The sequence below is a fragment of the Marmota monax genome, unplaced genomic scaffold, assembly GCF_021218885.2.
Source record: "Marmota monax isolate L192 unplaced genomic scaffold, Marmota_monax_Labrador192_F-V1.1 WCK01_AAM20220418_F8-fsc00042, whole genome shotgun sequence".
In the NCBI taxonomy this organism is placed as follows: Eukaryota; Metazoa; Chordata; class Mammalia; order Rodentia; family Sciuridae; genus Marmota; species Marmota monax.
The window spans coordinates 13,087,536-13,112,322 of NW_026693008.1; the positions used below are offsets into that span (position 1 = coordinate 13,087,536).

At 36.0% G+C, this 24,787-nt stretch overlaps 1 protein-coding gene across 4 annotated transcripts in view; it reads left to right on the plus strand.

Annotated features, from left to right (window-relative positions):
* Positions 1–24,787, plus strand: part of Appl1 (adaptor protein, phosphotyrosine interacting with PH domain and leucine zipper 1) — a 43,832-nt gene that overhangs the window by 195 nt on the left and 18,850 nt on the right. For 3 of the 4 annotated variants that reach the window (XM_046452909.2, XM_046452908.1, XM_046452911.1), the window contains exons 2-10: positions 8,079–8,177; positions 9,894–9,953; positions 10,459–10,530; positions 13,697–13,784; positions 15,365–15,406; positions 15,959–16,017; positions 20,309–20,455; positions 22,122–22,204; positions 23,142–23,300. In XM_046452909.2, coding sequence (XP_046308865.1) covers positions 8,079–8,177; positions 9,894–9,953; positions 10,459–10,530; positions 13,697–13,784; positions 15,365–15,406; positions 15,959–16,017; positions 20,309–20,455; positions 22,122–22,204; positions 23,142–23,300 — 809 coding nt within the window. The remainder of the gene's footprint in view (positions 1–8,078; positions 8,178–9,893; positions 9,954–10,458; positions 10,531–13,696; positions 13,785–15,364; positions 15,407–15,958; positions 16,018–20,308; positions 20,456–22,121; positions 22,205–23,141; positions 23,301–24,787) is intronic. The other variant, XM_046452910.2, reaches the window with a different exon arrangement.

The window sequence follows — 24,787 nt, forward strand, 5'->3', positions numbered from 1 at the left end:
CGGGCGACGGCAGCGGGCGATGTGGGAAAGCCGGGCGGGCGGGCCACCGCAGGCCTGGCGCTGCCGCCTCAAGTGCCCGCCCCGGCCCAGGTGGGCGCCGCCGCCGCCCAGGTGTACCCCCCCCCGCCCGGCCGCGGAGGCCTTGTGAGCAGCCTGAGGCCCGCATAGGCCCGCATGGCTGGGCCGAGGGCCGCGGGTGGAGATCGAGCCGCCGCCTCTCGTGGGGCTGGCGGTCACGTACGCGCCCAGTCTCCTGTTTATTTGACGGAAGATGCTGTTTTTACCGCGATGGTGTGAGGTGATAAATCCCCAATCTGGAGAAAATGCAGAGAAGGGGAGAATCCCGGTAGTCTTGTTAATGGATTTTGGAAGCTCGGTATGCTGGGGAAGGAAATGGCTAGTTTTTCTTCTGGAGGTGTGAGAGGCTGTGTGTGGAGAGCCACCGGCGAAGCCAGTTATGGGTGCTCAAGCCTGCTTGCGACCTCCCCGCCTAGTGTGCGGGTGTAGCGGCGGTAACTGGCCGCTGTCACTCGAGCTATGCACAGCTTGTGATGGACGGCGCCTTCCAGGACTGCTGCGCCGCTCGCTGCGGACTTGGCCCTGATAAACTCATCAAAATAAAAGCCTTGTGTTCTGTGTTTTGTACTTTGGGGATGATGCTCTAGTGATTGCTTAAGCTTAATATGATTTTGGAAAATGTAATATTTTATATATATAAACACACTCAACAATAAAATCGTCTATATTAAAAATGGTGTTGGAAGCAGTTCTAAGTTGCATGGAGAAACTTCACCGCATGCCTGGCATTTTTACACAATAAGATTTGAGAGGGTGTTGCTGTTCACTTAGAATGAAAAAATTCTGAAATACTGACTTAGAAATAAGACAACACATATGTCTTGTACTTTTAGTTTGCTGTGCCCGCCCTCCCCCCAAGAAAAAGAAACGAAAAGGAGGAAAGGGCTATGGATTTTGTGTCAGTGTCAATTGCCAAGTTGAAATTGGACTCTGATTGTAGAATTGATTTGTTCTTTTTCTTTCTGAAAGTTATCTTCACAGGTCAGTTTATTGCTGGTAATGTACTCCTATCAGCCTATAATGACAAAGAGAAACCCACATTTTGCTTTATCTTGACTGCCAGTGTAGCCTTTTTTTTTTTTTTTTTTTTTTTTGGCGGGGGGCAGGGCGGGGGGAGCGGGGATACCCGGATTGAACTCTGAGCTACATCCCCAGCCCTATTTTGTATTTAACTTAGAGACAGGGTTTCACTGCCTCTCTTTTGCTGAGGCTATCTTTGAACTCATGACTCTCCTGTCTCAGTCTCAGAGCTGCTAGGATTATAGGCCTAGGCCACTATGCCTGCCTCTGATCAAATTTTTCTTAATTAGTTCCTCAGTATAAAGTTATAAGCTATATTTGTTTCAGATAATTTGCAACAATTTTGTGGGTTGCATGGGTCAGGTGCTCTTTGTCATTTTGCTTTTTATTATATAAGACTCAACAAGTTGCCTTTCTTCCTTTACCTGGCCTATATGATTTTTTACAGCCCTTAAAGTCTATAAACAGCTTAGTATGGTTTGCACAGTGCCCTAGCCATGACTAGAGGCAGAGATAATTTTCAACTTTTCACACAATTAGTTTACAATTTGAGAATTAGTTTGTTTTTTTATAAGCATGCTTCATGTTAGTATCAGTTTTATATTGAATTTTAATGAAATAGTCATGTTGATATTCAGTTTCTAGAGGTAATAAACTTGAACAAGGCAATATTTATTTGGGAAAATTACTTGGGAAGCTGGGATTTAGGAAAGTAAGACACTGGGGGTAATTTGTTTTGTTTTTAGTACTGGGGTTTTAACTCATGCCCTACCACTGAGCTATATCCAAACCCTTTTTATTTTTGAGACAGGGTCTCACTGAATTGCCCAGGCTGACCTCAAACTTGCAGTCCTCCTGCCTTAGACTCCTGAATTGCTGGGATTATAGGTTTGTGCCACTGAGCCTAATTCTTTGGGAGAACATTAAGGCAGGATGGATAGCCTTGGATCTGCAACTGAGGAGATGGAGATTGTAGCCTTCACTGCCACTTAGTACCTTCCACTTTAAAGGCAAATTGCTCATTTTTTCCCCAAATTTATTGTACATAATAGTTTTATCCTGTTTTTAAAAATATAGCTTACATGTCTTCATTTTTTCTTAATGAAAAGAATTTGAAAGGCGGCATGATTCCTTTAATTTTTTTAAAATATTTTTTTAGTTGTTGATGGACCTTTATTTTATTTGCTTATTTATATGTGGTGCTGAGAATCAAATGCAGTGCCTCACATGTATAAGGCAACCGCTCTACTGCTGAGCTACAACTCCAGCTCCCCCCGGCCACTTTTTTTTTGAGATGAGGTCTTACTCACTATATTGGCCAGGATAGCTGGAGAGATTCTTTTACCTCTTGAGTAGTTGTCACTACAGGCTTGTGCCACTGTGCTCAGTTTTCCTCAAATTCTTCTATAAATAGGGCTGAGCAGGGCATGGTGGCCCACATCTGTAATCCCAGCAACTCAGGATGCTGAGGCAGGAGGATCACAAGTTCAAGGCCAGCCTCAGCAACTTAATAAGGCCCTAAGCAACTCAGACCTTGCCTCACTGAAAAATAAAAAGGGCTGGGCACCGTGGCACACACCTGTAACTCCATCAACTTCGGAGGCTGAGACCTAAGAATTGCAAGTTCAAAGCCAGCCTCAGTAAATTAGTGAGGCCCAAGCAATTTAGACCCTGTCTCAAAATTAAAAAAATAAAAATGAAAGGGCTGGAGATGTGACTCAGTGGTTAAGCACCCCTGGGTTTAATTTCCAGTACCAAATAAATAAATAAAATGAACCAGGCTGAGAATGTTGCTGGGTGGTAAAGCACCTCTGGGTTCAGTCTCCAGTACCTACCCCCTAAAAAATAGGGACTGAAATTAATGCTTTTAGGCATAAATTTTTGTTCTTATTTTGGACTATGTAAGCCTAAGGAATAATAGAGAATATGAAACTTTTGAAGTTCCTAATACAAATTTTTTATTAGATTAATTGATCCTTATCAAAAGTGACCTGTTGTTGCTATGTGAAAAAATTAGAGCTTGGGAGTCATGAAAGGCCATCAGGGATTATAGTTATCTTTTCCTTAATTTTAAATTTTAAGATAGTCTCACTAACTTGCTGAGGCTGAGTTGGAACTTAATCCTCCAGCCTCATTCTCCCTAGTTGCTGGGATTACAGGTATGTACCATTGCATCCCAGCCCTTTTCATTTAATTTTGAGACAGGGTCTTGGTAAATTGCCCATTCTGGTCTTGGAACTTGTGATCCTCCTCCCTCAGCCTCCTGAGTTGCTGGGATTACAGGCTTGCACCACTATACCTGGCTTCCCTCTTTAAATTTTGATTTATAGAACTGGGCATGGTGGCCCACAACTATAATTCCAGCAACTCAGGAGGTTGAGTCAGGAGAATCACAAATTGGAGGCTAGCCTTAGCAAATTAGTGAGACCCTATCTCTAAATAAATAAATAAATGGACTAAAGAAGAAAAAGTAGCTCAGTGGTAAAGTGAGCCCCGGGTTCAATTTTCAGTATATTCTTAAAAAAAAAAAAAAAAAATATATATATATATATATATATATATATATATATTTTAAATTTAATAGTAATTGTATTAAAATAGGAGGAATTTGCAAAGTCCAGATTTACTAAATGTAAACATCTTTAGAATTATTTTGCCCAAACCATACCATTCTGCAAAAGTTATCTGTAGAAGCACAAAATCTTAAGCCTACAATAGATGGTTTCTCTGTATTTATATATTATTCCGAAAATCAGAATCAAAATAAAACTTTATAATTACTAACATCCTTTAAAAATAATTGATTTTATGTATATATATCTTAATGATTCATGTATAATACAATATTGAAAACCACCCTGTTCACAAATGTAGGCTTCCTTCTTTTCATAACATGAAATACTCCTGATTATGGAGTGTGCTCCCCCACATTTTGACATCTCAGATTGTAATTTCCCTTAGAGATGTTTATTTATTTATTTATTTAATGAAACAAGATCTCATAATGTTGCCCAGGCTATCTTCAAACTCATAAGCTGAAGTGATCCATCTGCTTTAGCCACCCAAGTAGCTGGAACTATAGGCATGTGTGATCATGGCCTGCCTTGAGTCTGTGGTATTTTAACAATTGCTATTAGCCAGGTGGCAGTTCCACTCTCCCATGTATGCAAATGTACATTTTGGTTGTTGCTCCTAGTGCAATTGTGGCCAATTGCAGTCTTTGCATTCAGCCAACAAATTGATTTGAGGAAAGAATGTCAGTCCTGGTTGTTTGAAAATCATACTTTTCTACATGGTAGAAACAAGCCTTATCATCAAAACTTAACTGAACAAGCATCTATCTCTTCTCTTATAAGAAATTTTTAGGAACTGGGTGTGGTGGTACATGTCTGTTAAACCCAGTGATCTTGGAGACTGAGAAAGCAGGATTGCAAATTCAAGGACTTAAATCCCCAATACAAAAAAAAAAAAAAAAAAGTTAGGGACTAAACTGAAGCACTTCTAAGAAATACTTGTCATCCCATGGTACTGAGAAAAGTATGAGAAAACATCGATATTTAGGGCTTGAATTGGAAAATGATTTATTGGACTTTATGAGTTGATTGAGTATAAAAGTTTTAGGAATATATTAAATTTATGCTGCTTATATATTTTTTAGATGTTTACATGAGAGCATATATGATAACATTCTGTCTGAAGGTTTGTTTCCATAAATATAAAGGCAAAATATCAAAACATAAAAAAGCCTAGCTGGAGCAAGCCTGTAATCCCAGAGACTCAGGAGGCTGAGGCAGGAGGATCCTGAGTTCAAAGCCAGCCTCAGCAATTTAGTGAGGCCCTAAACAACTCAGTGAGACACTGTCTCTAAATAAAATACAAAAAGGGCTGGGGATGTGGTTCAGTGGTTAAGCGCCCCTGAGTTCAATCCCTAGTACCAAAAAATAAAAATAGAAAAGAACTAGGTCAGTGGTAGATACCTCTGGATTCAGTCCACAGTACCAAAAGGGGGGTGGGGTACTGGCCTATCAAGATTTCCTAATGCTTGTGTGTGTGTGTGTGTGTGTGTGTGTGTATGTTTTGCTGGGGATTAAGCCCAAGGTCTTGTGCATGTGAGGTTATCCTACCAATTGAGGATTATTGGTTATTAGGTTATCCTATCATCTGAGCTATATTCCCAGCCCTGATGCTTTCTTTTATACAGACATATTTAAAAAAAAAATTTTTTTGTGGGGGTGCTAGGCATTGAACCGTGGAATTTGCACATGCTAGGCATGTATTCTGTCACTGACCTCCATCCCCAGTCCATCTTTTTTACATCTTAAGATAGCACTGATGGGAATGGGAGTAAAGCTAGAGCACTAGAGTGAAAATGATTATGTCAAATTCAGCTGGTGGTGTGTGCTTGTGTTCTCAGCTACTTGGAGACTGAGGCAGGAGGACTGCTTGAGCTGAGACCAGTCTGAGCAATTTAGACCATGTCTCCGAAATTAAAAAATCAAAACTAAACTAAAAACAGCTTCTATCAAATTCAAATCTCAAAGGCCTGGGGAAGTAGGGGACTGATAATATGGACTGCTTCAACCAGCATAATAATCTTGTGTTCCCCCAACCCTCCACCACTTTATACTGTATTGACTTAGCTTTGACTTCTGGACGAAAGGAATAAGAAGCTAGGGAATAAAATATAAGGTAATTTTTTAGATTTTTAAGCTTAAGTTATCTCCGTACTTATTAGTATTCTAATTTTTCCATTGCCTTTGGGAAAAAAATGGTGATCATCATTTGCCTTTGATAAACTGAGTTTCCTTTTCTTTGATTTTTTTTTTTTCCCCCCAGTACTGGGGATTGAACCCAGGGCACTCTACTGCTGAGCCATATCCTACATTTCCAGTCTCTTTTATTTTGTTTTGATACAGGGTCTTGCTAAATTGCCCAGACTGGCCTTGAACTTGGTGATCCTCCTGCCTCTACCTCTCAAGTAGCTGGGATTACAAGCCTGTTCCACCATTTACTATCTCTGATAATTTTATTGACATTATTACTTACTTACAAGTGTTCCCCCTTATAATAAATATCATTTTAAGTTTCTCATTGTAGAAAAAAGAATGCCAAACAATATAGAAACATATAAAGAGGAAACCAACATCCTTCATTCAGAAAAACCTAGTTACTATTTTGTAGACTGTACTGTGGTATTATTTTAGATTAGGACAGAGGGAGATTTGGTACTAAGAAGAGACCATTGAAGAAAGGAAATAATCATATTAGGTTATCCTATAATAAAGCATTTAAATATTTATACATGGAATACTGTTAAATTAGTGTGTGTGTGTGTGTGTGTGTGTGTGTGTGGCACTCGCAAGCCGCAGTTGAAACCCAGAGAGACATGCTAGGCAGATGCTTTACTAGAAAGTTAAACCCTCAGGCCCCTAAGTTTTGAATGTTTGTGTTGATTTGTTTTTAGTTTAAGTACCGAATTAAAAATTTTTTAAAATTTGTTTTAATTACTTATACATGACAGTAAAATGCATTTATGCACTTTGATGTGTCGTACATAGATGCGATATAATTTCTAATTTTTCTGAGTGTACATGTTGCAGAATCATATTGGTCATGTATGTATGTGTGTGTGTGTATATATATATATATATTTTCACAGTAATACTGTCTGTTTTATTCTGCTATCTTTCCTCTCCCTGTAACCCCTCCTCTCCCCTCCCATTACTTTCTTCTACCTAATCTAAGGTAATGCTATTCTTCCCTAGTGCCTCCCTCCTTATTGTGAATTAGCATCCGCATATTAGAGAAAACATTCAGCCTTTGCTTTTGTGGGATTGGCTTACTTCACCAGCTCCAACCATTTACTGGCAAATGCTATAATTTCACTTTTCTTTAAAGCTGAGTAATATTCCATTGAGTATATATATCACATTTTCTTTCCATTCATCTATTGAGGGACACCTAGGTTGGTTCCATAGTCTAGCTATCGTGAATTGAGCTGCTATAAACATTGTTGTGGCCGTATCACTATAGTATGCTGATTTTAAGTCCTTTGGGTATAAACCAAGGAATGTGATAGCTGGGTCAAATGGTGGTTCCATTCCCAATTTTCTGAGGAATCTCCATATTGTTTTCCATAGTGGTTGCACCAATTTGCAGTTCCACCAGCAATGTATGAGTGTACCTTTTTCCCCACATCATTGCCAACATTTATTGTTGCCTGTATGCTTAATGATTGCCATTCTGACAGGAGATGAAATCTTAGAGTAGTTTTGATTTGAATTTCTCTAATTGCTAAAGATGTTGAACACTTTTTCATATATTTGTTGATCAATTGTATTTCTTATTCTGTGAAGTGTCTGTCTAGTTCCTTAGCCCTTTTATTGATTGGGTTATTTGTTTTGTTGGTGTTTTTTTAGTTCTTTATATATCCTAGAGATTAATGCTTTATCGGAGGTGCATGTGGTAAAGATTTTCTCCCAATCTGAATGCTCGCTCCTCACATTAATTATTTCCTTTGCTGAGAAGAAGCTTTTTAATTGGAAGCCATCCCATTTATTGATTCTTGATTTTACTTCTTGCATTTTAGGAGCCTACTACACTACCTTTGTTCTCTCATCTACCATCTTAAGTGCAGAATTTTAAATTTTAATCTGTAGTGTTTCTTCTTAACTTAATACAATTACAGAAATTCTAACCAATAAAATTACACCTTTGTTGTTCCTCCTAAAGTTTTTGTAACATATTTGGGAAAAGATTGTGATGTAGTTGGAAAATACCTCATTTTTAATGAAGTGAAACAGAGGAAAAAAAACCCCTGACTTCTTAGCATTACTGTAAAAAGAGAAAATAGATTAAAACTCATAATTACTGGAGCTCTGTTATCTTACTATTTTTGCTTCTTTTAGGAAAAAAAAAGTTTTCCCATCTTATCTATATACCAATTAACATAGCTTTTTAATTTATTTTCTTTTATACAGACAAGGTCTTTACTAGGCGTTTTTGAAGAAGATGCTACAGCTATTTCCAACTATATGAACCAATTGTATCAAGCTATGCATCGGATTTATGATGCACAGGTAAAAAGCTAAGGTCTAATACAATGCTGTTTAAAAATTAATCTTTGAGCCCCATAAGGACAGAGAATAGTGTCTGTTTTGTTTATCGGTGCCTAGCCTTGTCCTGAAATACTAGTAATAAATATTTGTTGAAAGGATGAATGAACATTAATTATATTGTATACCAGAGTTTACTTTCTGTTACTAGTGCATAGTTTGTAGCACCACAAAAGTAACAAGATTGAAACATCAGTCCCTTCTCCCCAAACACAGTAAGAAGAGCTTTCTTGTTAAAAATCACTAATAGTGTTGGGCACAGTGGCACATGCCTATATCCCCGTGTCTTGGGAGGCCGAGGCCGGAGGATTGCAAGTTCAAAGCCAGCCTCAGCAATTTAGTGTGGTCCTAAGAAACTTGGTGAGATCCTGTCTCTCTCTCTCAAAAAAAAAAAAAAAAAAAGTAGGGGCTGGGGTTGTGTCTCAGTAGTTAAATACCCCTGGGTTCAATCCCTAGTAAAAAAAAAAAAAAAAAAAAAAAATATCAGTAAGTAGCTGAGTCCTGTAGTTCACACCTCTAATCCCAAGGTCAGCCTCAGCAATTTATTGAGACCTTGTCTCAAAAAATAAAAAGTGCTGGGGATGTAGCTCAATGGTAGTTTTCCTGGGTTCAATCCCCATTACTGAAAGAAAATAAAAATCACTAATAGTAGTCTTCGTTTAAGATTTGACTGAAGAGGGCTGGGGTTGTGGCTCAGTGATTAAGTACCTGCTGGGTTCAATCCCTGATACCAAAACAAAACAAAAAACCCTTTCATATGACTGTGTTGCTGTGTTATGACTAAGTCAGCCACATTTTTTTAAAAATATTTTTTAATTGTCAATGGACCTTTTATTTATTTATTTATTTATTTATTTATTTATTTATTTATTTATATGTGGTGCTGAGAATCAAACCCAGTGCCTCACACATGTCAGGCAAGTGCTCTACCACTACTCCAGCCCCTAAGTCAACCACATTTTGCTTTTTTTTTTGGCGGGGGGGGGGGGGCGGGTACCAGGGATTAAATCCAGGGTCAGTTAACCACTGACCACTGAGTCACATCCCAGCCCATCTATTTTTTATTTTGATACAGGGTGACAGGATCTCCCTAAGTTGCTTAGAACCTTGCTAAGTTGCTGAGACTATCTTTGAACTTGTGATCCTCCTGCCTCAACCTCCCAAGCCACTGGGATTATTGGTATATAATAGCATGCCCAATAGTCAACAACCATATTTTGGTTGTATGTTATTAAATGCTTATAGTCTGGCATCAGCATCTAGAGAGAATGATAACCAGTCATCTATGTAGAATCTAAAGATTTTGCTAAGGCTTTGTACAGTTTGCTTTTTAGCTTTTAAAATATTTAACACTAAAAAAACAAAATTGAAAAAATGCACCTATGTATCAATGGTTTCATACTGTATATGATGTTTTTAAAATTAATTTAAAATAAAGAATATAGCATGTAGATTTTTTTACAAAAAAAATATTTAATGCTTAGTTTTATTATCAAAGAAAAGCAGCAGCAGCACATACTTAGAACATTGCTGAATTCCTTGCTGAATTCTCTTTTATGGTTGAGTTTCTTTTTGAAATGCTTTAGTGGTAGTAATAAAGGTGGCCTATGTATCTTTGATTAAAACTTTTTTCTTGATAAGTAATATTTTGCTAATTTGAATACTAATCTTTTTCCATAGAATGAATTAAGTGCAGCAACACACCTGACTTCGAAACTTTTAAAAGAATATGAAAAACAGGTATCATATATTAGATATTTAAGAGCATGATTTAAAATATACCATAATATTGTATTTGTACAGATAAGGACTTCCTCATCAAGAATCTATAAGCTTTCCTGATTTCACAGAATATGCCATTGAGATTTCAGTATAGCCCTTATGTTGAGATAATTATAATGATTTAATGCTAGGTACCGAGGTTATCTAGTTTACCTTTCATTTATTTATTTTTTTACAAATGAAGAAACAATCTTGCTCAAGATTATAGGGATTTTGGAGGAACTGGAGCTAAATGCCAAATCACTGAATTCCTAGCATAGTATGTGTTCACTGGGTACTTAGTGGACATTTAAATTAATGTTTCTTAATTATGAAAATTACTGTATTAAAATGACATTTCTGGAGCTTATTTGAAATTTAGAAATTTTCTGAAGTTACTTGAAAATTTAAATTCTGATGCTATCAGTTACAAGAGTCATATAGTATTGAACCTTTACTTCATCTCTGTTTAACATTTTTTTAGCGTTTTCCATTGGGGGGTGATGATGAAGTTATGAGCTCTACTTTACAACAGTTTTCAAAAGTTATAGATGAGGTAAGTATTTATTTTGCTTGAATAAGTTATTTTATAATTAAGTTACTCAAGTTATTTGGTTTTTATTGGGAACTTTTATCATTATGATTATATGAGTAAAGCTTTGTTATAAAACTTAAAGAAGTACCTTATTTCCACATCCTGGTTGCTATCTTATAAAAATAATATTTTCTTTATCTAATTAAAATAAATTGTTTTTGAGGAACAAGCTAATAGATGGGCTTTCTCTCTTCCCAGTCCATGTATTATTTGTTTTTTTTCATTGTTATTTGATGTAGGCATCGAGAGAAGAGTGAAGCTGTGAGCTATGGCTAAGCCCTTTGTGGCTTCTATTTTGTCATTAAGCAACATTTTACTGTTCAGTCCTTATTAATCCTTCTATCCCAAACAGCTGAAATTGACTATTGGTTTCTCAAACCAGTCATCTTTAACCAATCGTATAACAAAACAAAACAGACCTAGAAGGTAGGAAGAAGAAAGGTAGTGAGAGATGTATGGAGAGTTCAATAATTGTTCTCTAGTATTGCATGAAAATACTTTGTGTGTATATATATGTGTGTATACACACACACACACACACACACACACACATGCACACACATTTTTGCCATACTGGGGAATAAACCTGGGGCCTTGTATATGCTAGGAAGAGCTTTTAACCACTGAGATATACCTTCAGCACCAATTTAAAAAATATTTTAATAATTCTTTATGGCAGAATATTATCCTAGGAGAGTAAAGAAATAATATTTATAGGAAATGGAATGTTTTTCATTTAAAAAAATATGGCAAAATACTATAAAATTTGTCACTTGTGACATTTAATACATTCAAAATGTTATGCAGCCATCACAACTGTCTAGTTCCAGAACATTTTCATCATCCCAAAGGAACTGTCTACCTATTAAGCCGTCACTTTTCCCTTCCTATTCTTCCCAGTCCCTGGTAACCACTTAATCTGCTTTCTGTCTCTTTGGATTTGCCTGTTTTGAGTCAGGTGTGGTAGTGCATACCTGTAATCCCAGTGACTTGAGAGGCTGAGGCAGGAGGATCACAAGTTCAAGGCCAGGCTCAGCAATGTAGTGAGGCCCTATGCAACTTACCTAAACTCTGTCTTAAAAAATAACAAGGACTGGGCATGTGGCTAGTTATTGAATGCCCTTGGATTCAATCCCTGGTACCAAAAAAAGAAAAAGAAAAAACAAAAAAAAAAATATGTATTTGCCTGTTTTGAATATTTCATATAGTAGGACCCATATAATTTGTGGACTTTTGTGTCTATCTTCTTTCATGTGTGAAAGGTATATTCATGTTGTAATGTGTCAACATTTCATTTCTTTTTTTGGCTGAATAAAACTTCATTGTATGGGTATTGCATGAAATATTTGATTTATCTGTTTGTTATGGATATTTTGGCTCTTTCCACCTTTTGGCTGGTATGAATAGTGCTGCTGTGATCATACATATTCAAGTTTGGTTTTTTTCAAACACCCGTTTTCAGTTCTTTGAAGTATATGTCTAGGAGTGGGATTGCTTGGTTATATGGCAACTTTATGTTTATTTATTTATTTATTTATTTTTCAGTTTTCAGTGGACACAACATCTTCATTTTATTTTTATGTGGTGCTGAGGATTGAACCCAGCGCCCCGCGTATGCCAGGCAAGCGTGCTACCGCTTGAGCCACTCCCCAGCCCCTATGTTTTTGTTTTTGAGACAGGGGCTTGCTAAGTTGCCAAGGCTGGCCTGGAATGTACCTTTATGTTTAACTCTGAGAAATCACCAATTTTCACCGGTGCCCGTTCCATTTCATATTGCCACCTGCAACATTGGAGGGTTCTAGCTTTTCTACGTTCTTGCCAAAAATGGATTTTCCCCCCTTTTCTTTTTAAATTAGAGCCATCTAAGTGGGTGTCATGTGGTATCTCATTATCATTTTGATTTGCATTTTCTTGATATTTAATGATATTGAGCATCTGTTCATGTGGTTATCAGCCATTTGTATATCTTCAGAGAAATGTCTATTTAGATTCTTTGCCCACTTTAAGTTGGGTTATCTGCCTTTTCATTATTGAGTTTTAAGAGTTCTGTATTCTAAATACAAGTTTCTTACTTAGGTAAGTAATTGGCAAACATTTGCTCTCACTCTATGGTTTACCTTTTCACATTCTTGATAGTATCCTTTGATGCATTAAAGTTTTTAATTTTGATGAAGTACAATTTATATTTTATATTTTATTTTGAAGTGTTTTTGTTATCATGTCTAAGAAATCATTGCCAAATTAAAACCACACTGAGATTTCATTTCACTCCAGTCAGAATGGCAATTTTCAAGAATACAAGTAATAATAAATGTTGACAAGAGACTGTAGGAAAAAAGTTACACTCATACATTGCTCATGGGACTGCAAACTGGTGCACCCACTCTGGAAAGCAATATGGAGATTCCTTAGAAAATTTGGAATGGAACTAATATTTGACCCACTTATCCCACTCCTTGGCACATACCTAAAGGATTTAAGCTGTGGAACCAACCTAGGTGCTCTTCAACAGATGAATGGATAAGGAAAAGGTGGTATATATACACAGTGGAATATTACATAAAGAAGAATGAAATTATGGCATTTGCTAGTAAATGGATGGTACTGGAGACTATCCCACTAAGTGAAATAAGCCAGTGCCAAAATACCAAAGGCCAAATGTTCTGTCTGATAGTAGATGCTAACACACCTGGGGGTGGGGGTGAATAAAAGTTTCCTGGATTAGACAAAGGTGAACAAAGGTAAGGGAGGTGGGATGGAAATCGGAAAGACAGTAGAATATATGACCAGTATAACTCCACATCATGTACAACCACAAGAATGGGAAGTTATATTCCATGTATGTATAATATGTCAAAATAAATTCTACTGTCATGTATAACTAAAAAGAACAAAAAGAAAATCATTGCCAAGTCCAGGATCACTTTAAGTTTTCTTTTAAGAGTTTTAAATGGATTTTTTTTTTTTTTTTTTTTTTTGCTATATGATACTTTGTATCACATTAATTTTAGTGTTTTTCGTGAAATGTATTAGTTTTTTTTTAAAAATAGATTGCTCTATAACGACATTTATTAGTTATAAATGGTTTCTGTTAGTTATTTGGCCTTTTTTGTCTTTCTTTTACTAGCTTAGCTCTTGTCATGCTGTACTCTCAACTCAACTTGCTGATGCCATGATGTTCCCCATTACCCAGTTTAAAGAAAGAGATCTGAAAGGTATTGAAGTCAAGGGCTTGTATTTACTTTTGTCAGTTGCCAGAAGATCAATTCTTGTAAGATGCGTTTTACTTTATACCTAAACCATTTCAGACCACTGCCTGTGCCACTTTCACTATCATCAGTCACCAAACATTTATAGGAGCTTTTGATAGGTATTAAACTACATACTGACAAATACTAATATAAAGTATCCCTTTCCTGGAGAAATCCTAGAGAAAGAGATAGGTAAACATGTAATTAGGACACTGTCTCTCTTTTAATTAGGGAACGAGAAGGTTCTGTGAGGGCTCAGAGGAGAGTCAAGAAGGCGTCACCAAAGATGTGACATGAACATTGAACAATGAGAAAAAATGTGCCAGGATTAGAATCACTGTTGTTAAGGGACTAGAATGCACAAACGTATGGCTGATTGATATATATATATATGCATACCTTGTTTTGAGGATAAGAAATTCAGTGTGACTGCAGTGTTGAATGTGTCAGGGCAAGGCAGCAGATAAATCTAGAATTAGATGGAACTAGATTATGCTAAAGATGTTGGACTTGAGTTTATGAACAAAGAGAAGCCAGTGGAGGTCTTTTAGTAGTAAGGAGCCATAATCCTTTTGTATTTGGAGGATGGGATTGTGTGGATTTGGTGTGTAGGAGAATGGACTAAGAAGTTGTGAGGGTTCAATGAGGTATAACCAAGACCTGGATTAGGATAGTGGCACAGAGTATAGAGGTTTGTATGGGCATAGCAGAAGGTAGGGATGCTAGCACATCTAACAACCTATGACTTAGTAGTTTGTGGTTATTTTTTTTGCCAATTTAGGGTTACTAGATGATAAAAGGAAAGTTTTATAGAATTGGCTCTTATTATAATTTTTAAACTCTCATACAGGCTTATTTCCAAAATAGGGAAAAAAATTTGAACTAATGTGTCAGTGAATGGTAAAGTGTTTAAGATGGAATAAAGACCAATGGATTTTAGAGATGGAGTTAATAATTGCAATGATGCTCAAAAATGGACATCTCCAAGGTCAAGAAATAAGAATTATTTTCTCACAGTCTAAGGGTACTGAATGGCGTTATCTTATTGATAAAATGTGCTTTGTTTCTCATTCAGCATTTGAAATTATTAGAGTCCTATATCCAAAAACCAAATTAGTAAATATCTAGATACTGGTACTGAGTCAAAATATTTACTTGTCTTAGTATTTGTAATGGGTTTTAAAATTTGTGTCATATTACTAATTTGTGACAAGTAGATTTTCTGGAAGTGTAAGTGTTGTTAATGATGGTAAATATACCAGACTAGCCAAAACACAGTGATTTTTTTTTTTTTTTTTTACTTTGAATGTGGAAGTATAAAATACTATTTAGAGTTTTAATTATAACTGAAGTAGCATTTATTACTTTGCAAGCAAACTTTTTTTTTTTTTTTTTTTTTGTGGTGCTAGGGATTGAACTCAGGGTCTCATTCACGCTAAGCAAGCACCCTATCACTGACCTATATCTCCAACCCTATAAACAAACTTTAATAAAGGTATTTTATAAATATGCTAAGCTGAAATTATTCTTTTAAACTTTTTCAGAAATACTGACATTAAAAGAAGTGTTTCAGATCGCTAGTAACGGTAAGCCCTGAATATTTTACATTATTTATTTTATTGATGCATTTATCAGTGTAATATCATGGGTGAATCTTTGTAATAGTAAAAAAAATGAGTGTAATTAAAAGTTTGTGGTCATTATTTATATCAATGTTGTTACTTAAATATGCTATTTATAAGAAATAATTGTAAAGACAGTTACATCTTTTAGTTTATTATCTTTATAATGCCTAAAGAGGTGATACAGTATTTTACCTTCCTATTTTTGTATATATTCCAGTTTTTCTTTAATGAGCATTTGCTGTTTTTGAACTAAAATACTTTGAAAAACTTTTAGTGGATTATTGTTTCCTTGGAATTAAATGTTGCTTTCATATACTAGTTAGATTAAGTAGACACATAGTTTACAGGAAAATTTGGCTGTGGGGAAATTTTGAACATTCTTATCAGGTGATAGGGAATTTTTTCCTTACTTTAGTATATGCCGAAAGATGCAGATGTGAAGACTATTTGAAGTATTTATACCTTTTGTAAAATACTATTGTATTATTGTTAACACTCATTTCTGCTTTCCAGATCATGATGCTGCAATTAACAGATATAGCCGATTGTCAAAAAAAAGAGAAAATGACAAGGTGTGATACGTACTTACTCCTTCAGTATCACAATTAATGATGATTTCATTAGGTGGTTCGGTGTTCCCAGTTTAAAAATAGTCAGTAGTTGATTTGTATGTTTTGCTGTACTGCTCCTACTCCTACTTTATTTTTTCCTGTTAGCTATTCAAAAACCTTTCTGATAATTTTTAGTCTCTAAATGAAATACTTTCCTTCTGCCAGAATTTGATAAATCATGAACATAAATGTAAATGATGATCAATATATAACATTGCCTCTTTTCGCTTTGTATTTTGATAACATTGCATATGTTCTGTTTTCATTTGGCCATGTATATAGAAATGAGACACAGTAATCAAAAAGTTGAATTGTTAAAGACCCAATTCCAATGAAGTTATTATGAGGCCCTCTTCATTTACTGGGAATATTTGTCCTCAAGGAGTGAATTTCTAGAAATATTACCTTATATTTGAAGAGAAAAACATTCAAGTAAAGATTAAAGAACAGCATATTAGCAATATCAGCTGAGTGCTCCTTAAAATCAGCTCTCTCCAGTGCCTAATCCAAGGTTTGATGTGTAGGCCTTATTGGTTGCTTGAGAGTGAGTTGAGATATCTGTGCCTAGGACTTGGTGTCTGCAGTCTTGGTTGCAGCTGCCCAGAGAGGCACAGTAACTACTTGTGGGAATCCACAACTGAGGATGACTTACTATATGTTTTAGTCAGCCTTTTCACTGCTATAACCAAAAGACCTGACAAGAACAGTTAGAGGAGGAAAACTTTATTTATTTATTTATTTATTTTTAATTTACTTTCTGGTTGTAGTGGACACAATACCTTTATTTTATTTATTTATTTTATGTGGTGCTAAGGATCAAACCCAGGGCATCGCATGTGCTAGGCAAATGCTCCACTGCTGAGCTACAACCCCAGCGAAGGAAAAATTTATTTTGAGGCTCACAGTTTTAGAGATCTCAGTCTATAGAAGGCCAACTCCATTCGTTGGGGCTACAGGTGAGGGACAATATCATGGTGGAAGAGTAGGGTAGAGGAGAGCTTTTGGGGACATGGCACCAGGAAGCAAAGAGAGAGAGCCCTTCCCAAAGGCATGTCCCTAGGGACCCACCTCCTCCAGCCACACCCTAATTGCCTGCAGTTTCCACCCGATTACTTCCCATCAGAGGATTAATGCACTGAGTACATTAAAGCTCTCATAACCCAATCATTTCACCTCTGAACTTTCTTGCATTATTTCACACATGAACTTTTGGGGAAATGCCTTATAGCTAAACCATAACACTGTGTAACAGTCACTGTGACAATAAAGAAAATGTTTCTCACACAAAGTTCAGTCCAAAGATCTGCTTTCCATTTCTAATTTTAGTTCAGAAATTATTTTATACTGCAAAAACTGATGAAGTATATACATTTCAAGATCTGCATTTTAGTCACTCTGCCTTATGGACATAGTTAAAAGCTCTAGAGTATAAAATTTGGCATGTTTTACATTACCTCTGGCTGTTACAAGTATTTTATTTTTAAATTTTTTTTTAGTTGTAGATGGACACAACATCTTTATTTATTTATTTATTTATACGTGGTGCTGAGGATTGAACCCAGTGCCCCATGTGAGGTAAGTGCTTAACCACTGAGCTACAACCTCAGCCCCACAAGTATTTTTTAAAAAATATTTCTCACCATTTTTAAAATTAAAGATGTATTGGGGATGGGGTTGTGGCTCAGTGGTAGTGTGCTCACCTAGCATGTGTAAGGCCCTGGGTTCGATCATCAGCACCACATAAAAATAAATAAATAAATAAAGGTATTGTGTCCAACTACAACTAAAAAACAAATATTTTTTAAAAATATATTGAAGGAGGCTGGGGTTCGATCCTCAGCACCACATAAAATAAATAAATAAATAAAACAAAGATATTGTGTACATCTACAACAAAAAAATGTTTTAAAAAATGTATTGAGGGGCTGTAGTTGTGGCTTAGTGGTAAAACGCTTGCCTAGCATGTGTGAGGTAGTGGGTTCAATCCTCAGCATCACATAAAAATAAATAAATAAATAAATAAATAAAGGTATTGTATCCATTTGCAACTAAATTTTTTTTTTTTTTAAATGTATTGGGTACCTACTGTATGACAAGCTGTATGTGGGGTACCTTGAGAGAACAATATGCGTAGGCTCCTGGAGGACAGGAGTGGATACTCCACATTTTATTGAAGGCTTTTGTGTGAATGCATACAATTAGTCCAGGTGTCAGAGTATAAGGATAATGAGAGTAAGAATTAATACCAGTTAAGTGCAGTAACAGAGGTTTTACTGAAATGTTGAGAGTTTTGGTGAATCAGGAATATTATTCTTTTAGGAGGTAGCATTTGCATTGAAGATCACTGTTAAGGGATTGCAACAAGGATATTACTTTAAAAAAAAAAAAAAGCCTTTGCAGATGCATGTGGTAGAGTTGGGATAGTACAGAGGTTAAGAGCACTGGCTCTGGAGTCAGACTGGGAACAAAGCTCTGCCAATAATTTGCCTGAGGTCATGCACTTTTACTTAGTTGCAAGCCTCTATTTCACTATCAAAAACATCTCAATAATTGTGAAGATGAAATAGGTAATGCATGCAAAGTATCTGTCTCATAGCAAGTTTTCACTAAATTTTAGCCATAATTATGATGATGGTGGTGTGAAGATAATCATTACAGTATGTTTGGAACACTGAATGTGTTTGGGGAGATAAGGCAGAAATGAAGGTAAAGTAGATTGGGGCCAGTATATTAATGACCTTGAAATCTATGTTAGAGTGAGCAGCCACCAGAGAATTCTGTCAATAAGTAACATGATGCAGTTGTGTTACAGAAGAAAACACTAATGAAAATGTGAAGAGATTGAGACTAGAGGGAATTCAAGGGAAGAATTGGAATACTTTGCGAAGATTTTTTTTTTGGTGGGGGCGGGTATCGGGGATTGAACCCAGGGAAGATTAACTACTCAGCCACATCCTCAGCCCTTTTTGTATTTTATTAGAGACAGGGTCTTTCTGAGTTGCTTAGAGCCTTGCTAAGTTGCTAAGGCTGGCTTTGAACTCATAATCCTCCTGGCTCAGCCTCCTGAGTCAGTGGGATTAAAGGCACCACCATACCCAGCTAGTTTGTAAAGATATAATGAAGGCCTTGGCTCATGTTATTGAAAGAGGAGAGGAAGGAATACTTTTTGGAAGTATTTCATAAATAGAATTGATAAGGTCTTTAGTAGGAGGGGGAATAAAAAATAATGCCTAGGGGCTGGGATTGTGGCTCAGTGGTAGAGCATTCACCTAGCATGGGCGGGACCTGGGTTCGATCCTCAGCACCACATAAAAATAAAGGCATTGTGTTGTGTCCATCTACACCTAAAAAAAATAAATATTTAAAAAAAATAATGCCTAGGTTATTTGGATGACTGAGGGTTTCTGGAGTAATTAAGAGAGGCAAGAAATAATGTAGGAGAGCAAATTTTGTGGGAAGGATACTGACCTGTACATTTCCAATGCATACACACATACACATATTACACACATAAACATATAAAGAACCCAGCTGGAGATGTTTTCCCCTTGGCATTTTCGAGTAAGGATCAGGGGGTTAAAAATTTGTGATTGCTGAGTCATTGGTATTTTGGAATATTCTTGGTACTTCATCAGGTATTCTAAGGAGAGGAGGAAAAGAGAAGAGCCTCATGCATGTTAATATAATAGATGCTCAATAAATACTTGTTGTCTGAATGAAAGAACCTAGGGGAGCACATGTATTCTAAGTATAAGTGAAGGAAGACAAGTAGAAGAGTAAGTGTGGTAGAGAGAGAGCCAGAAGGGGAGAATGTATGCTGTGAACTGATTGAGGTTAAAACTAATGGTGAAGTTAGTAACAAACCATTGTGTGCCTTTTCTCGATGTAGACTTTCTTTGCCATGCTTAGTTTAGATATTTACTTTCTTGGTTACATGCAAATATGCATTTTATAAATTATGTGGTTGGTAGTGAAACAAGAAAATCAACTTATTATGTTGAAGAATTTCTAATAGACCAGAAAACTGTTCAGTTGCTAGTGATATATATTCCTTGGTAGGCTCTTCCCCATAGCCACCATGGAAGATAATTTAAAAGTAAGGAAATAAGGGCTGGGGATATAGCTCAGTTGGTAGATTGCTTGCCTCACATGCACAAGGCCCTGGGTTCAACCCCCAGCACCACAATAAATAAATAAATAGAGAGATAAATATAAGGAAATAATACTATTTTTTAAATCTTTTCATTCAAAGGTGAAATATGAAGTAACAGAAGATGTGTATACTTCCAGAAAAAAACAGCACCAGACCATGATGCATTATTTTTGTGCATTAAATACTCTTCAATACAAGAAGAAGATAGCATTGTTAGAACCTCTACTTGGGTACATGCAAGCTCAGGTAAATACTATATATATATATTTTTTTTTTCATGGTGCTGAGGATTGAGACCTAGGATCTTGCATGTGCTAGACAAGTGCTCTACCACTGTGCTAAATCCTCAACTCCTGTGCTGTTTTGGTATAACTGAAAAGCTTTACATTAAGGCACACATCTGTAATCCCAGTGGCATAGGAGGCTGAGGCAGAAGGATCATGAGTTCAGAGCCAGCCTTAGCAAAAGCGAGGCACTAAGCAACTCAGTAAGACCCTGTCTCTAAATAAAATACAAAATAGGACTGGGGATGTGGCTCAGTGGTCAAGTGCCCCTGAGTTAAATCCTTGGTACCCACACCCCACCAAAAAAAGCTTTGTGTCAAGCTTGGTATTTATATTAAATTATTAAATGTATTATAAACTATTCTTTTAAAAAATTTTTTTAATTGTAGTTGGACACAATATCTTTATTTTTATTTGTTTTTATTTTTATGTGGTGGTGCTGAGGATTAAAGCCAGAGTCTCACACGTGCTAGGGGAGCGCTCTACCGCTGAGCCACAACCTCAGCCCCCCTGATCAGTTTTTTAAAAAATATGTATATTTTAGTTGTACTTGGACATAATACCTTTATTTTATTTATTTTTATGTGGTGCTAAGGATCGAACCCAGGGCCTCGCACGTGCTAGGTGAGCGCTCTACCTCTGAGCCACAATCCCAGCCCCATAAACTATTCTTAACATACTCATTTGTGTCTTGGTTTCCTTCATTTATTTATTTGCATAGTGCTAGGGATCAAATCCATGGACACATGCATGCTAGGCAAGTGCTGTTATCACTGATCTACATCCCTAACCCTTTTTATTTTATTTTGAGACAGGGTTTTTTCTAAGTTGCCCAGGGTGGCCTCAGACTTGCTATCTTCCTGCCTCATCCTATCAAGTAATTGGGATTCTGGGCATATCAACTGTGCCCAGTGTGTTTGGGTTTTAAAAAGTAATAAAGATTTCAGTATTTTGGACTAAATGATACCATTTACGTTATATTTAGACCCTGTACACCACAGTTGGGGATAGAAAGCAGAAGCTAAATGAATTCCAAAGTTATATCTATTGCTATTCTACCCCTCCTTGCTTCATAATAGATCTGAAAGAGAGTGAACAAATTTGTGTGTCCCATGTTCCTTGTACACTTTCTGAGTTTAAAGTAATAGATGAACTCTCAAGTGCCCAAAGAGACGTGCATCAGGAAGGATGCTAGGAAACTGAGTTTGGGGTGATATAGTATGTCAGTCCCTTAAAAATCAGGGGTTTAAAGAAATTTGAAGATCCTTCAGTTTTAAGAGTATTTTCTGTTCCTCAGATTTAAAACTTATCTTTGTAGTAAATATGAAATAGTTTATCTATATGATTTGTTTGAAAATGCTTCAAAATTTATTTTCATTTTCATAAATTGTTTAGCATATATCAGTTTGTGTGTGTGTATATATATATAAATAATTTGTTCACTTAAATATTCTCAGTGACTCTTTGCATAGTAGAAGTTGTAAACTGAAACCTGTTATTACACAAATGGAATAATCCTTTGGTTTTTATTTAACCATGTATCTTAGAGATTTTTTTTATGTGATTGACTGAAGTATTCTTTTATGTATGTTTGTGTTGTTTGATCCTTCATTCCTCCTCTTCCCCAGATAAGTTTCTTTAAGATGGGTTCTGAAAATCTCAATGAACAGTTGGAAGAATTTTTAGCTAATATTGGAACAAGTGTACAGAAGTAAGTATTTTTCCCTTAAAATTGAAAATGAAATGATGTGAATAAGTTAACGGCTAAATGCCATAACTTAAAAATACTTACAACTTAATTTCTTTTCTTTCTTTTTTTTTAAAAGACCTTTATTTTATTTATATGTGGTGCTGAGACTCAAACCCAGGGCCTCACACATGCTAGGCAAGTGCTCTTACCACTGAGCCACAACTCCAGCCCCACAACTTAATTTCTTGAGGAAGTATTTTCCCTAACTTGAGAGTGTTTCTCCCACAGCTTATGGATTCTTCTTGGTTTTTTAAATCATCTTTTCCCTAGAATGTAAACTGAATTTTATAACAGTGTCAAATTTGACAGTAATTTTAATGATACAGAACTAGCTTTTATGTCTGAAAAAAACAGACTTATAATAATAATTAATTGTAAGTGAAATTATCTTTAAACTCCAAATTGTGGGGATTGCTTGGGATATTACTAATTAAATGTCGTTTTCCAAGCCATGAAACCTGAGAGAGAGAAAACATTGTTCTACATTCTGATCAGGTTCAAAAGTCTGAGCAGTAATGTGATCATTCTGAGGTATGGAGAGAGATAAAAATGAAAATGATTTTTTTTCCTGTCCTGAGGATCAAACCCAGGGCCTTATGCATGCTAGGCAAGTGCTACACCACTGAGTTACATCCCCAGCTCTGAAAAAATAAATACTGTTTTTAAGACATAAGATAGAAGTCAGGCTTTCAGTGTAACTTCATTAGTTTTGAATTTAGTATTGTTTCCAAAATATCTAAAATGTAAAGCTGTAGAAAATGCATTTATGTCGCTTTAACCACCTATGCCACAGATTATCTCTTTTTAAAAAATATGTACAAAACAAATATACAGTTAAACATGATTGGTAAGAAGTTCTTTGTTGGTGTGGCTTGCTGTAAATATTCTGTTCTGTTAGTGTTCGCAGGGAAATGGACAGTGATGTAGAGACCATGCAGCAGACAATAGAGGATTTGGAAGTAGCCAGTGACCCTTTATATGTGCCTGACCCAGACCCCACAAAATTTCCTGTTAATCGAAACTTAACCCGAAAGGCTGGATACCTTAATGCTAGAAAGTAAGAAAACTAGTTATTTTCATGCATTGTATATCATCTTACATATATATATATATATATATAAAATATTAATTTGGTATTATCAATATAATATATCCTGCCAATTTGTTTTGATTTTATTAGAGGTTGAACCTTTTTAGTGATGTTAGTATTTATGTGAACTTGTTGATAAGGTACATGAATGAAAACCTTTCTACCTAGATAGTTATTGAATAATGTGGATTTTTTTTAAAAAATTTATTGTTCTAATTGGGTGTATATGACAGCAGAATGCATTTTGATTCATTTGATTCATTCTACACAATTGCAGCACAAATTTCTCTGGTTGTACATGATGTAGTGTTGCACCATATGTGCAGTCATACATGTACCTAGGGTAATGATGTTCATCTCATTCAACCATCTTTCCTGCCCCTTTGCCCCGTATCTCCCCTCCCTTCCTTTTGCCCAATCACAGTTCCTCCATTTTTGCCATTACGGATCAGCATCCACTTATCAGAGAGAACATTTGGCCTTTGGTTTTTGGGATTGGCTTACTTCACTTAGCATGACATTCTCCAACTGCATCCATTTACCTGCAAATGCCATAATTTTATTCTCTTTTATTGCTGAGTAAAATTCCTTTGTGTTTATATACCACAGTTTCTTTATCCATTCATCTATTGAAGGGCATCTAGGTTAGTTCAACAGTTGTGAATTGAGCTGCTATAAACACTGATGTGGCTGCATTACTATAGTTTGCTGATTTTAAGTCCTTTCAGTATGGACCAAGGAGTGGGATAGCTGGGTCAAATGTTGGTTCCATTCTAAGTTTTCTAAGGAATCTCCAAACTGCGTTCCAGATTGCTGGTGGTACTGCAAATTGGCACAACCAGTGTGTGAATGTGCCTTTTCCCGCACATCATCACCAACACTTACTGTTATTTGTATTCTTGATATCTGCCATTCTGACTGGTGTGAGATGAAATCTTAGTTTTAATTTGCATTTCTCTAATTACTAGAGATGTTGAACATTTTTTCATATATTTGTTGATCAGTTGTATATCTTCTTCTGTGAAGTGTCTGTTCAGCTCCTTAGCCCATTTATTGATTAGATTGTTTGGTTTTTTTTGTTTTTTTTTGAGTTCTTTATATATCCTGGAGATTAGTGCTTTATCTGATGTGTGTCTGTGGCCAATAATTGCTCCCAAAATGTAGGCTCTCTCCTCACCTTATTCTTTCTTTTGCTGAGAAGAAGCTTTTTAGTTTGAATCCATCCCAATTATTGATTCTTGATTTTATTTCTTGTGCTTTAGGAGTCTTGTTAAGGAAGTTGGGGCCTAATCTGTCATGATATTTATTGGATAATTTGAATTTATTGAATAGATCTTTATTGAATAATTGAATTTATTTATTGAATATTGAATTTATTGAATAAATATGTATTGAATAATTTGGAATTAAAAAATGAAACCAATTTAAGTTTAAATCTATTATAATATGAGTGC